Below are 14212 nucleotides of genomic sequence, written 5' to 3'. Positions count from 1 at the left end.
CTCAAAAAAAAAAAAGAAAAAAAAAAAAAAAAGAAAAGAAAATATGCCGGGTGCAGTGGCTCAAGCCTGTAATCCCAGCACTTTGGGAGGCCGAGGCGGGTGGATCATGAGGCCGAGAGATCGAGACCATCCTGGTCAACACGGTGAAACCCCGTCTCTACTAAAAATACAAAACATTAGCTGGGCATGGTGGCGCGTGCCTGTAATCCCGGCTACTCAGGAGGCTGAGGCAGGAGAATTGCCTGAACCCAGGAGGCGGAGGTTGCAGTGAGCCGAGATTGCGCCATTGCACTCCAGCCTGGGTAACAAGAGCGAAACTCCGTCTCAAAAAAAAAAAAAAAAAAAGAAAATATTAGCCGGGCACAGTGGCTCATGCCTGTAGTCCCAGCACTTTGGGAAGGTGAAGCAGGAGGATTGCTTGAGGCCAGGAATTGGAGACCAGCCTAGGAAGAAAATGAGACCCTGTCTCTCCTAAAAATGAGAATATTAGCCGGGCATCGTGGCTCATGCCTGTAGTCCCAGCTACTCAAGAGGCTGAGGTCGGAGGATTGCTTGAGCCTGCAAGGTCCAGGCTGCAGTGAGCCCTGATCATGCTACTGCATTCCAGCCTGGGCCACAGAGCGAGACCCTGTCTCTTTAAAAATATGTAAGTTAATTCAGAGGAAAATGCATACTCTGTCAGCTTTTCAATCTGAGCCAGAAATCCAGAATCCCTTTGTTTTGACTTAGAAATAATTCACAAGTCACAGTCATAGCTTCACGTCTGGGATGCATTCTGAGACGTGTCCTCAGGCAGTTTTGTGGTTGTGCTGATGCACTGGGTTGTTCTTACCCTGGATAGACAGCCTGCTGCACGCCTGGGCCGCGTGGTTCAGCCCTGTCTTCTTGGGCTGCAAACCTATGCTCAGTCCTGCAGGCACTTGTAACCTAGTGGTATTTATCTCTAAACGTAGAAAAGGCACAGCAAAAAAGTTGTGGCCAGGTGCGGTAGCTCACGCCTGTAATCCCAGCACTTTGGGAGGGCGAGGCCGATGGATCACCTGAAGTCAGGAGTTCAAACTCAGCCTAACAGCATCATGGAAACACCCCGCCCCCCCCCCCCCCGCCCCCGCAGTCTGTACTAAAAATACAAAAATTAGCCAGGTATGGTAGTAGGCACCTGTAATCTCCACTGCCCAGAAGGCTAACACAGGAGAATCGCTTGAACCTGGGAAGCGGAGGTTGCAGTGAGCCAAAGTGGTACCACTCTCCTCCAGCCTGGGTGATAAGGCAAGACCGTGCCTCAAAATATATACATACATATTAAATAAAAATACAGTTGTAATCCGATGGGACCACTGTCAGGTATGTGGCCTGTCACTGACTGGAGACGATTCTGTAGGTGGCAGTGATGGCTGTTTGGGAAATCTGAGTCCATTTCATTTGAGGGAACCCCCAAGGTTATCTGGCTGTGGCCTCTGATAAACCTCTCACATTTGGACAGTTTGTTACCAAATTGGGTTCAGGATATTGGGCTGTGTTGGGGGTGGGAGGGAGGGGTCACACTCCCAGAGGCCCCCCAGCACCAGTGTGACTGCCACCTGCAGTGCTGACAGCTACTCGCCCTGCCTGTCCAGGTTGGTGCTGAGGACATGGACGGCTTCCAGGCAGACACAGAGGAGGAGGAAGAGGAGGAGGGCGACTGTATGATCATGGATGTCCCAGATGCTGCGGGTGAGAAGGGCTCTAGACAGCAGAATGCACTGGTGAGGTGGGCACAGGAGGTGAGCCTCAACAGGGAGGGGATGTTGGCCGCAGAGCTGAGAGGGCCTGTGCTGGAAGTCTCAGGTGGTTGTGATGTTAGATGGGGTCAGAGAAGGCTACACTGAGGCGGGAGAGAGGGCCAAGTAGTTTTCTGGAATGCTCCCTAAAGAAGTACAGAAGCCCTGCGGCAGGCTGAGTCGAAGGAGTGTGCTGGGGTGGCAGGGAACAGGGTTAGCCTGAGGGTGGATGATCACCTCTACAAGGGGGCACAGTACCCCAGCCTCCGTCTGTGGGTGGAGGGTCCCACCCCCTGGGCTGTCGAAGGCCCCAGGAGGCAACAGGGTGGGGTCTTCCCCCAGGGAGCCCAGTGGGCACAGCCAGCTCAAGACACTGCCTCTCTCACCCTGCAGAGGTCCAGACCCCGTGTGGCGCCGCTTCTGGAGCTGGGGGTGCTTTGGGGGTGGACGCTGGCAAGGCCGCCGTGCCCTCAAGCCCACTGGGTGCCTCTTGAGAGCTGTGGTGACGTATGTAGAACGCTTAGGACGTCCTCCCCCCGGAGCAGATACTTGAACCGACTCGATTCCTGTGTAAAGAGCACTTTGTCCTGCTTCACGGACCTTCCCAAGGTGTGCAGAGTTCTATATAGGATGCTGGATTAGTTCCTTTGACATTTGTAAAAATTCCCCCAAGAGCTACATATGAATCTGCCCTTTAATAAAGCATTATTGAGATTGCTGGCCTATCGGGGAAGCCTGCGGGCGTGGGAGCAGGCGTGGAATCCAATGCTTGTAAATGAATTGAAGTGCCAGGATCACCCGCCTGGCCATGTGCACCTGGACCTAACGAGGCAGTGTATAAACTTATTCTCTAGCCCTTAGCCGCTGTCTTGTCTTTCCTGAGAACGTCGTGTTTCTCTGAGGGTGTGCCTTGCCCATGGCCCGGCCCCGTGTGGTGCCTCGTGTCCGGGGGCAGCCTTGTGCCCTGTGACAGCACTGTCCCATCTGTTCGTTGCTAAGTCCTCGTACAAGGCTGACCTAGTTCAAGGTGTGGTTTTCTTCTCCCCACGTGCTTCTGCCTGGCAGTCCCTCCTGCCCTGGGTTGGGGGGTTAGGAGGGGGTGTTCGTGACCTGCCGAGGTCACCTTTCTCAACCCAGAGCTGCCAGGAGTGGAGTTTGGCGTCTAGTCTGAGGCTTTGTGAGAGCCCATCCCTAGGTCAGGTGCATGTCTTGCGAGTGCTGGAGCTAGGAGGTGACCTATCTGCTTGTGGGTGAGTGGGCTTTATCCCCGCTGTCCCCAAGGGAGGAGAGGTGACAGCTGCTGTGGTGTTGAGCGGCTCAGCACACATAGCCACAGGGAAGGTCACCCTCGCCAGCCCTGCTTCTCCCGGCCACACCCTGCCTTAAGTCTAAGCTTCCGTTAAGGGGACCCCATGTGTGGAAGGTGTTGGCTACCTCCGTCCACCTGGTCAGGGATGGCAGGGGGTGCCCAGGCCAAGACTTCCTCCTGGGAAGCAGGGTTCAGCTGTGCACGAAGCAGAGGCTCCCCCCGTGCATGCCTTTGACCAGCTTTACAGGGGCTCCTGATAACCCGGAGTTGCATTCTGGGACCAGCAGGGGATGCAGGACTGGAGGGACGGCCTCTGTTCTCAATGAGCCGGGTGCCTACACCAGCTGGGGTGGTGCCGGTTCCTTGGCCAGGGCAGCAAACAAGATATCAGATGCCTGCCCAGGCAGCCCACAGGTCAGGGTGACAGGAAAGCAAGCAGCTGCTGATGGCCCAAGTTGTGACAGAAAGGCATGCTGGGGGCTCCCCTCAAGCTATGAGAGCGGAATACTGCAGTCACACTGGGGACTTGAGGCTGTGCGTCTCTCCATCACTTGGCTGACAGCGGTCAGAGGACCGGAGACCTGAGCCCTGTCAGGGGACCCTCGGGGGGACCCACAGCACTAGGCCAGCTAGGGGTGAGGAAGGGACCAATGCAAGGGCAGGGGTATGAGCACAGGCCCTGGCCACCTCCCCCTGGTGCAGACCTGCATCAAGTCAGCAGTGGAGCTGGGCACGCATGCCTTCCACACCACAGGGCAGTCCCTGTGTCCCCTGGGGCTGCTGGACCACAAACCTGGTGGCTTAAAGCACCTGTCACCATCTCACAGCTCTGAGGTCAGAACGCATGCATGCCTCGCCAGGCTAACATCAAGCTGTGGGCGGGGCCAGGCCCTCCTGGAAGCTTTCCCAGTGCCCAGAGGCACCTCATCCCTTAGCTCGGGGGCCCTTCCTCCACCTTCACAGCCACGGCGCAGCCTCTTTCACTCTCTGTCTGACTCACCCTTCCACTACCTCTCGTGAGGACCATGTGGGGACACTGTTCCCCGGACCACCCAGGACTATCTCCCAGCTCAAGATCGTTCATTATACCCACGAATGACATCACACATCTACAGATTCCAGGAATAGATGACTGTCTTCAGGACACTTTGTCTCACTAGCCACAGTGAAGCCAGGCCTGTGACAGCACTCACCTCCCAGGCTGGGGGAGGCCCACAGGGACTGGGCCTTTATGGGCACAGCACAGCCTCCGCTAACCCATGGAACTTCCACCCCAGGCAGGGGAGGCTCAGCAGGCACTTGTGGCCAGGCACTGGCTGGAGAGCAGGTTTCTGCCTGGTGCTGCCTTGGCAGGGAGCCACACCCAGCCCCCACGTGTTGTCCACTCCGCAGCAGCTGAGCCTGGCCTGTGTCCCACAGTTTGAACAGAGCACCAGGAAACCATATTCAAACACCCTGTTTATTTGGGTTCATAATTTAGTAACTGCAGGTCCGTGCTTGAAGGCCAGTGTCCCCTCTACTGTCGTCACCCACATCCACAGACCAGCCCCAGCGTCGGGTGCAGCTGCTGCCACCCATGGCACACAGGAACAGGACCTGTGCCATGAGCCTGCTCTCCTGTCCAGGGAGATGCCCGTTTGTCTGCCCAGGGGCTTCATGACAGTTACCACAGCTAGGGAGGACTTCGATTTGGTGGCGTCCCGAGGCCTCTCCCTTGGGGGCTGGGGGGCTCTGCCACAGGGCCCGGTTGCATGGCTCTACAGCCGGCCGACACCTTTCCCTTGCCCATGGGGAAAAGCAGGTCTTTCCAGAGGTGGCTTAGAGGCCCTGGGGCGGTAGGGATAGGGACAGGGAGAGCATGAGACAGACCCACAGGGCTGAGGCCAACCCTGCTTTTATTTCACGAGAGCTGCTCGATAGCTGACAGGAGCTCAGGTTTCAGGATGGAGTCCGGCTCAGCCCCGGCGGCCTTGATGTCCTCCAGCAGGGCCACGTCCCACGAGAAGGTCAGGAGGGCAGAGGGCACCTGCAGTGGGGGCAGGCCATCACTATCTCTGTGTGGCAGCATGGCGGAAGGACAGAGCCAAGCACAGTTGGCCCTTCCCACAGCAGGGACCTCAGCGGGCAGCCTGGGCTCAGGGACGCCTCAGCCAGTGGAGGCTGTGGCTCGCACCCAGGCCTCTTGCCCTCTGTCCCTCAGGGGACTCCCAGGACCTAAACCTAAACCTACTGCACCAGCTAACATGCATCACCGCTCCCATTTTACAGGTGGGAAAACTGAGGCATGAAGTAGTTATGGACTTACTCAAGGCCATGCTGCCAATAAGTGGGAAGTTGAGATTCAAACCCAGGGACCTGTCCAGGTCCTCTGCTCTGAGAACAAGGAGCCTCCCTCCTGGGGTCTGTGCTGGTTCCAGGAGAACCCGCAGGGTCATGGGGTCAGCAGCACTCCTGCGGGCCGACACTCACCAGCCCGCACTCGTTCAAGGCCGGGTTCTCGTCCTCTGACAGCTTCTGCCCTCCCGAGGCCAGCAGCTCAAAAGGCAGCCAGTCGTGCTGCAGGGCCTCCCGGACGAACCCGTACACTGCCTCCAGCCGTTCCCGGGCGTAGAAGGTCCCTGGGGATCAGGCGAGTGAGAGCGGGTCAGGCCCAGGGACCCCTGCCGACCCGAGCCGCCCTCCCCGGGCATCGCCGGTGCCCACCCTGCAGGAGGCAGCCATCAGGGAGGCGCACGCGCAGCAGCGTGTAGGTGTACTTCCGCAGCCCCCGCTGCTCCTCCTTCTCCCGCATGGCCTTGGTCCGCAGCACGCTCAGCCGCTCCACTGCATCAGACCTGGACATACAGGCCAGGTCAGGCTGGCTGGCCCGGGTTCTCCCACCCCACCCTGCCCCACCCAGCAGACACCAGGCCCACCTGAGCCTCTGCTCCCGCTTAATCTCCTCAGCCGTGAGGTTGAAGAAGTCCCCAGGCAATTCGAACTGCGAGGCCAGGGGCGAGGGCTGGAAGACCCGGCGCTGCCGGTCCAGCTTGGCACGCACAGGCTCTGCGGCCAGCAGCTGCTCCTTGTGCCTCTCCAGGCTCTGGGGCTGGGCCAGGGTGGCCTCACTGAGCACATAGAACTCCTCGGGGTCCTCTACGGTGTAGCAGGATATGGGTGTCCTCTGTGCAGCAGGGAGACCCCAAGACGGGCCCTCCTGCCCCTCGCCCCTCACCCCCATTCCCACTCAGCCAGGCCCTGTCTGCTTACCCTGATCTGGGATGGGAAGCATCACCTTCTGGAACCCAATGGCCTCAAAAAACTCGTGGGTCCCTTCCAGGCAGTTAATGCGCTCCTAGGGGTGGAGATGGGGGTCACTGGGGTCCCCTGGCTTCCTCCATGGCCTGACCACTCCCCACCCCATCCAGGGGCCCGGCTCTTGCTATTGGGGGCGCCTGCTGAACCCTGGATGGCTGTTTCAGTGCTGCTGCAAACCTGCTTTTCTAAGGTGGAGGCTGTGGAGTTTCCATCAGTTCCACACAGAGGGAAGAGTCACAACCATGCACGAAGAGTGAGGCTGAGGAGCCTGGCACTGTGAGGGCCTGATGGGAGGCTAACACAGGCCAGAGCTGCCAGACCCTGCCGCTTACCCAGAAGAGCCACACATCTGTATTTGCATGAAAAGCCTCCCCAGGGCCGCCGTGTTCCCAAATAAGCCCAACTGAAGACAAGGAAAAGGACACGGGCGAGCAGAGGCAGAATCTGTTGATTTGGGGTGACTCGTGCATCAAACTCTCGCCTCCTGCCTTGTCCTGCTACCCTCTACCGGCGAAACCCTTCACTACTGGTGGCTCGACTCTTGCTGGCTCCTCCAGGGAGACCACTGCTCAGCCACCCCCACCCCCAGCCTGGGCCTGGCGAGCAGGAGGCACACCGACCTGGAACACTTTGTTCTGCAGCTTGATCTTCCGGTACTTCTCCTCCTCGGGGTGCAGGTGGATGTTGTCCAGGTACCTGTGGTAGGTGGACGGGTTAGCGGGCCACAGCCCTGCCTGCCAGGCAGGGAACAGCAGCTCAACCACACTGGCCTCTAGTCAGAGGGAAGAAGTGGTCAAGTTACCCCAGAGAGGGAGGCCATCTCCAGGGTGGGAGGCATACCTTGGACACTCCTTGGAGGCCACCCCTAGTGCCAGCAAGAGCCCCAAGGAAGCCCTCACTGTCCCACCAACCCAGGAGGACACCAGTTCACCACAGTGGTGGGGGAGCCACAGAGCTGTCAGAGCGGAGAGCCAGAGCTGGGAAGCCACAGCATCAGCCGTGGGCTCCTGTGGGTTGTTCCCTCGGAGCCAGCGGGCAGTGTGGACCTGCAGGCCTGCCTGGATGCTGAGAGCAGTGTGACCCTGTATCCTCTATACGCTCCCCATGTGATCCGCGGAAGCCAGTGTGGGGAACCCCTGATTCCTTAAAAACACCTTCATTTTGCACATGGGTAAACTGAGGCCCAAAGAAGCCTAGCCCTTTCCCCAAAGGCTCTGGGTACAGCTGCCTCACTCAGCCTGTGTTCCTTCCCAGCCCACCTCAGCAGGTCACAAGGGGGCCAGAGTGGGTGACAGCCCCAGTGGGAGGGGGGCTGCGGTGAGCTGGAGGGCCAGGCAGGGCAAAGGGCCCGTGTGCTCACTTGGCGATGGTGTCCACGCCCAGCTTCACCCGGTCCCGGTCTTTGTTGAACGTGTGGATCTTCATGATGGAGGCGGCCACTGGGTCGGTGGAGAAGCGCTGGGAGGAGGGAAGCAGGGAAAGCAGCTCGAGAGCCTGGACCACACGGCCCTCGGCAGCGCGGGTGACGGTGTTTAAGGAAGGCAGAGCAGTGGCGTGCAGCAGCCCCAGCTGTGCGCTCATCACAGAAAGAAAGAGACCCTTGAAGACCGCGGTCCTGCCCGAACCCCAGGGCAGAGGCAACACAGGCAGGATGGAGCAGAACTCAAGGCTGCCCTTCCGCCTTCCCCAGGCTAGATCCAGGGGCCTTGGCGGCCAGTGGGACCTCCCAGAACTGTGCCTCACATTCTGGCTTGCTTTTTTTTGAGATGGAGTCTCACTGTCGCCAGGCTGGAGTGCAGTGACGTGATCTCGGCTCACTGCAACCTCCACCTCATGGGTTCAAGTGATTCTCCTGCCTCAGCCTCTCGAGTAGCTGGGACTACAGGAGCGCACACCACTCACTGAGAGAATGGCCTCCTTGATGCAGGCGTCCCGCTGGTCCTTCCTCAGGGTGGCCCCGGTGAGCGGACAGGTGAAGTAGATGCCAGGCACGGCCAGGTGGGCAGAGCCTTCCTCTCTGGCCTGAGATACCTGGGGCGGTGAAAGTGACCGTGTCTGGACTGTGGACAGAGGCCACCCCGACCCCCACCGAGCGCCACAGTCCTGAGTGTGGGCCATAGAGCCATACATCTCTAGCCCCCACGCTGTCCCTTCCCCTTGGAGGCCATGGGAGACAACCTAGCCAAGTGACTGAATCCCGAAGTCTGTCCCCTGGTAGGTCAAATGTCCCTGTGGGGTCTGCTCAGAACTAAACAAAGTAAAGAACAGACAGCACAGAGCAGCTTCTGAGACATAGAAGCACTTAACAGATGGCAGCTGGGCTCCTGCTGGTCCTGTCCCCAAGCTGGTGAGGAAGGGACTCTGTGTGGGAGCCCATGGGCACAGCACCCTGGACAAGGCCTGGCTTCTGAGCCTCCATTTCTAGGCCATCTTTAATGTCCTTGCCGGGCTAAAATTCACTGAATCCTTGAAGGTCAAGCTGCTTAGAACTCCTTTCAGTGGAGCTCTCGAGGCCCAATTCCTACAGGCAGGCCTTCCTGATGACACCCATCTCCACAGAGTCCCTTGACCTCCAAGGCAGGCAGGAGAGGGCAACACTAGGCTACGGCCTCTGAAGTCACAGACTGGTTCTGGTCCTGGTCCTGCCTTTGCTGGTTCTGAGGTGTAGGAGAGGACAGCTGCTTTCACCTCTGTCAACCCCCATTCTCTTTCTGAAAAGTAGGAACTCTTAACTGGATGCGCCCTTAAAGGGTTAACGGGAGGGACCTCTGGGCTACTGCGCACAAGGTCCACTTCTCCAGGCCTGAGCTAGGAAGCCTTGGCAGCCGGCGGCTGAGCCCTGAAGGTCCCGCATAGTACCGTGTTCCACCACAACCCGCCTCCACCTGTCAAGGCGAGGTTTCCCAACTGTCCCAGAGCCCCAAGGGCAGAGGCCACATCTCCCGTGTGACAGAGTCAAGCTGTCCCCACCCCTGGGCATGGGACACTGCCACCAGTGGCTGTTCTTACCATGTTGGTCCCTGGGGCCTCCGGGCTCCCGCTGACGGTGGCTTCGGCTTGAAGTTCCTTTCTCACTGGAAGGCCAGCCGAGAAGGGAGAGGCAGGGATGGGATGGTGTGCAGGCCTCTCTCCCCTGGCCCAAGCCCCCTGATTCCTTGGGTGGCCTGTGAGCCAAGCATGCCTGTCCTGGGCCCCTGCAGGGCTTGGTCTGCACCCACCCCTCGGCCTGAGCCAGCACCCCACTGCCTGGGCAGCCCTTATTTCTGCTGCAAGTCTCTGCTCCCCCCACCCCGGAAGCCACCCTTCCCCTGCCCTCGGGGGGCCACTCCCAAGGGTGATCCTCACACCCCTACAGTGGCTCATGTGACTTCTGCACCAGGGCTGGGACCCACAAACAGTGTCTGCCTGGGCCTGAGGAGGGCCGCAGCTCACCCTGGTTTCGGATGGTGTCCTGTGATGTGGGGCCCCAGGGCCGGGACTGCTTCTGCTCCAGCCGGGCCAAGGCGGCAGCGGCTGCCATCTGTGCCTCATTGGTGGGTCCCTGGCGGGGCTGCCTTGGGGCTGGCTGGGTGGGTTTCTCTTTGAGGGCCTTTTCCCTGGAGACAGACCAAGGGAGTATCTGTATCCTGGCTAATTTTTCTTCTTTTGAGACAGAGTTTCGATCTGTTGCCCAGGCTGGAGTGCAATGGCACGATCTCAGCTCACTGCAACCTCCGCCTCCCAGGTTCAAGTGATTCTCCTGCCTCAGCTTCCTGAGTAGCTGGGATTACAGGTATGCACCACCATGCCTGGCTAATTTTGTATTTATTTTTCTTTCTTTATTTTTTGAGACTGAGTCTCACTCTCACCCAGGCTGGAGTGCAATGGTGCGATCGCGGCTCACTGCAACCTACGCCTCCCAGGTTCAAGCAATTCTCTGCTTCAGCCTCCCGAGTAGCTGGGACTACAGGCACCCGCCACCACACCTGGTTAATTTTTGGATTTTTAGTAAAGACGGGATTTCGCCATATTGGCCAACCTGGTCTTGAACTACTGACCTCGTGATCTACTACCTCAGCTTCCCGAAGTACTGAGATTACAGGCGTGAGCCACCGTACCCGGCCTAATTTTGTATTTTTAACAGAGATGGAGTTTCTCCATGTTGGTCAGGCTGGTTTCAAACTCCCAACCTCAAGTGATCCACCCGCCTCAGCCTTCCAGTGTGCTGGGATGACAGGCATGAGCCTGGCTAATCTATTGAGACTATGTAGCTCAGGCTAGTCTCGAACTGTTAGTCTCAAATGATCCTCCCACTGTCGCCTCCCAAACTGCTGGGATTACAGGCATAAGCCACTGCATGCAGCCCACATCCTCAGGAGTTGAGGAGACTCAAGAGCTATCACGTCCTCCCTCTCTCCCTGCCATAAGAGTCTCCACCCTCAGGTCACAGCTTTGTTCGCTGAGCACCTACTGTGTGCCGTGCCCCTGCTGTGAGCTGGTCAGCTGGGTTGGTTGGCTCCTCCTCCTAACAAGCTGTCAGGGAGGTCTCACCATCCCGTTTCCAAACCCAAGAGGGTTGAGAAGTCCAGGTGATGTACCCCATGCCACGCCACCCTTGTGGCAAGACCCTGGGGTCAGCTGACAACAACCAGCCTCGCCCTGGCCACGTGACTCCACGCCAGGCTCAGGGCTGTGCAAGTACAAAGAGCTCAAGTAATCACGGCCCTGCCCTGTGGAGCCCTACGCCAAAGAGGATTCCATAATCCACTTAGCACAGTGACCTGGCAGAGCAGCCCTTTCTCCCAATCTGCTCAGATGTGTCTCTCACCCTTCTCCTCTCAGGCCCCTCCCGTGAATTCAGGAACTGTCACTTTCCATGCTATAGATCTACAAAAACTTCTGGGAGACCAGGCTCTCAGTTCAAGCCCTATACTCCTCTGGCTCTGCTCAGATGCCCGGGAAGCCCTTCCTCCTTGTCTGGAGGCTTCTGGAACCTGCTTCGTGCCCACCCCTGCCTATCCAGTCCTCCCACAGCTGAGCATATTGGGTGGAAGAGGAGAGGACTCATGAGGACCCACCCTGGCCCCATCCCATATCTAGGTCTTTCCAACAAAACAGCATTTCCTGGGGTACCTCACCCTAACCAGCCGTGAGCCCTGCTCCCCTGGGCAGTCACAGGGACCCTTCTGGAACCTCGTTCAGGGAGTGTTAGTGCTACTCCACTGCACGATGTCCTCCCACTGCAAAATCCTAAAGCCTCCCTTGGCCCAGAGAGCCCTTCCCGGCCTGGCCCCATCTCCCCTGGGCTCCCTGCCGTTCTTCCCCGTTGTGCGGCCCTGCACTGTCTGCGCCTTCTGCTCAGAATGTTCTCTTGAGGGGTGGGAGGAGGACAGGGGGTCTGGAAAGGGCTAGGGCTACCGCAGGGAGAGAAGAAGGGGGCTGATTTCCTTATGGCTGAAGTCTCGCTGTCCTGGCAGAGGCCTTCCCAGACCACCTGGCAGTCCCTGCTCACCCTATTTTGAGGCCCTGGGCATTGCCTGAGCTCTCATCCCAGGCACATTGGTTTATTCGTCCAACAGCTCCCACTAGGTGGTGAGCCCTGGGAAAGCAGCGGTCTTGTCCTGTCTGCCACTGCAGCCCAAAACAGGACTTCATGCCCACACACCCTGGATATCCAGTATCACTCCAAAAGGGACTTCTGCACACCTTCCCTTCCCTTCCCTTCCCACCCCTCCCCTCCAATCGTCCCCTCTATGCCTGGGCTCTGGGCCAATCCAGCCATCGCCCCCATACCCTGGATCCTTCCTATCAAGTCCAGCCCCAGTGGCTCCAGTACGCTGTTCACCCACTATTGGTTGAATCAGTGAAGGGCTCCCCGCTTTTGCCCACCTCTCTCCCTGACCCCTCTGTCCCTGAGCCCTCTCCCTACTTTGCTTTCCTGCTCAGCCTCTCCCCCAGGAATCCTGGCATCCTCACTATGGCCCTCCCTCCATCACTGCCCCATTGCCCGTGATTCCCTGACCCGCACTTCCTGCCACCTCCCTGCATCTCCTCCTACCCCTTCCCAGCCCCCACCTCTTCACAATCCCTTCCATTATTGCTTATAGACCCCTGCCCTGGCAGCCTGGCTGACCTTCCCATTCACTCTCCATGGGTCCCCACCACTCCCTGGTCAGCCAGCTCCCTGCAGCGGCCCCAGCTCTCCAGGTTCCCTATTCTCAACCCAGCAGCCCTCAGCCTCACACCGTCTCCGGTTCCAGCTCTTCCCCGACCTCCCATGCCCCCTCCCAGCTGGCTTAGCCCTGCCCATGCCCTTCTCTCGAAGTCTTCCCTAGACAATCCAGAAGTAGGCCTGGCAGCTACCTCCTTTCCCTCCCCTCCCACCACCATCTGTCGGAGTCCCTCACCTCCACTCTCCTCGCACACCCTCCTGAGCCCTTCCCTCCCAATTCGCAGGGACCTCTCAGGTCACTGACGACTCTGCCCACCACCACTTCCCTGGCCTTCCAGACCTCCTAGTCTCTCCTCAACCTCCCACGTGCTCCAGATCCCAAGCGCACATCCCCTTTTCCCATGGATGCCTCACAATTACTCTCCACCACCCCATCCCACAATTGTGTGTCCTCCTCCAAGCTCAGCTCCCATCCCTGGTCACCCAGATTCCCCCAAATCATCCGGGCCGCTTCAGAACCCGCCGTGTCCCCAGACCTCTCCTCACCACCCGCCTCCGGACTCATCATCCCTTTTTTCCCCCAGGGTCGTTCCACTGACTCCCAACTTGCTGCAGCCCCGTCGCCCTAGACCCCCACCATAGCCTACGAGGCCCGGCCACCGAGACCTACCCTCCCGGCCCCTTGCCCCGCCCCCTGCCTCTCCCCGCCCCGCCCCCGGGTCCCTCCCACACGCCCTCCTGCCCCGCCCCCAGATCGCTCTCCCCTCCCCCTGACGCCCACCCTAGGCCCCACTTGCCCCGCCCCCGGCACCTCTCCCCTTTCCCTCATTCGCCGCCGCCGCTCCCAGCCCCTCGCCCTCCGCCCTCCGACCTCCCGCGCACTTCGAGGCCCCAGACCTCTCTCCCCGGCCGTCCCCGCCCCTCAGGGCCTCAGGCCCATACGATCCTCACGCACCCCACGGAGTCCGTGAGCTTCTGACCGGGTCCTGCGCTCTTGAACTTGATGTCGGCCTTGAACTCCTGAAAGAATTTCTTCATGGTGGCGGCTGGCCCGGCGGCGGGGGGCCGCATGGGCGGGGGGCACGGGGCCCAGTCGGGGAGGGGCCGCCCAGGACCAACCACCGGAAAAAAAATACCGGCCCGCCGGAAGTCCCGCCTTTCGCCTTTCCGACACCGGCCACGTGACAATCAGGCCGGAGTGCCGCTCGGTGCGTCGCGGGCCTGGGGCGGCCACTCTGTCCGCTGGAGCCGCGTCTCTGTGGTTCTTCCGGAGTCCGTTGCCAGGGCCACGAGCGCGCTTCTAGATTGGCGACAGAGCCTTGCCTGGCGCCTTCCGTGGCGCTCCCCAAATGGTGACAAACGTTGATGGGAGAGGGACAGGCCGACTGAACCTCGCAGAGAAAATACTGGGCCCTGTCCTGTTCGCTGCTCAACCTAAGCTGGGCGCGGTGGCTCACGCCTGCAATCCCAGCACTTTCGGAGAATCAGGTGGGAGGTTTGCTTGACTGAAGTTGAGACCACCCTGGGCAACATGGCAAAACTATGTTTTCTATTAAAAAAATAAAAATAAAAATTGTTGCCGGGAGCGATGGCTCACGCCTGTAATTCCAGCATTTTGGGAGGCCGAGGCGGGCGGATCACCTGAGGTCGGGAGCTCGAGACCAGCCTGACCAACACGGAGAAGCCCCGTCTCTA

General features: G+C 59.2%; 2 protein-coding genes across 3 annotated transcripts in view; one reads left to right on the top strand and one right to left on the bottom strand.

Annotated features, from left to right (window-relative positions):
- The window catches only part of CHAF1A (chromatin assembly factor 1 subunit A), a 44425-nt gene extending 41805 nt beyond the window's left edge, over positions 1 to 2620 (top strand). For both annotated transcript variants that reach the window (XM_074384772.1, XM_003938818.3), the window contains 2 exons: positions 1617 to 1713; positions 2154 to 2620. In XM_074384772.1, the coding sequence (XP_074240873.1) occupies positions 1617 to 1713; positions 2154 to 2254 (198 nt within the window). In that variant the 3' untranslated portion in view covers positions 2255 to 2620. The remainder of the gene's footprint in view (positions 1 to 1616; positions 1714 to 2153) is intronic.
- A 1894-nt stretch (positions 2621 to 4514) lies between these two features.
- UBXN6 (UBX domain protein 6) lies at positions 4515 to 13665 on the bottom strand. Its single transcript, XM_039465924.2, has 11 exons — positions 13473 to 13665; positions 9799 to 9962; positions 9376 to 9440; positions 8269 to 8397; positions 7727 to 7824; positions 6987 to 7062; positions 6319 to 6403; positions 5985 to 6204; positions 5773 to 5903; positions 5539 to 5687; positions 4515 to 5095 (listed from the first exon to the last, which is right to left on the bottom strand). The coding sequence occupies exons 1-11, from the start codon at positions 13586 to 13588 to the stop codon at positions 4970 to 4972; spliced, it is 1359 nt and encodes a 452-aa protein (XP_039321858.1). The 5' UTR covers positions 13589 to 13665; the 3' UTR covers positions 4515 to 4969.
- Positions 13666 to 14212: the final 547 nt, after the last annotated feature.

The sequence above is a fragment of the Saimiri boliviensis genome, chromosome 14, assembly GCF_048565385.1.
Source record: "Saimiri boliviensis isolate mSaiBol1 chromosome 14, mSaiBol1.pri, whole genome shotgun sequence".
Lineage (NCBI taxonomy): Eukaryota > Metazoa > Chordata > Mammalia > Primates > Cebidae > Saimiri > Saimiri boliviensis.
This window is presented reverse-complemented; position numbering and strand designations above follow the sequence as displayed.

Coding starts and splice junctions, on each gene's coding strand:
- UBXN6 (XM_039465924.2), bottom strand. CDS start 13,588: ATGCGGCCCCCCGCCGCCGGGCCAGCCGCCACCATGAAGAAATTCTTT. Junction 8,398..9,375: donor AGGCCCCAGGGACCAACATG/GTAAGAACAGCC, acceptor TCACCGCCCCAG/GTATCTCAGGCCAGAGAGGA. Junction 5,096..5,538: donor CCTTGAACGAGTGCGGGCTG/GTGAGTGTCGGC, acceptor CCCCCACTGCAG/GTGCCCTCTGCCCTCCTGAC.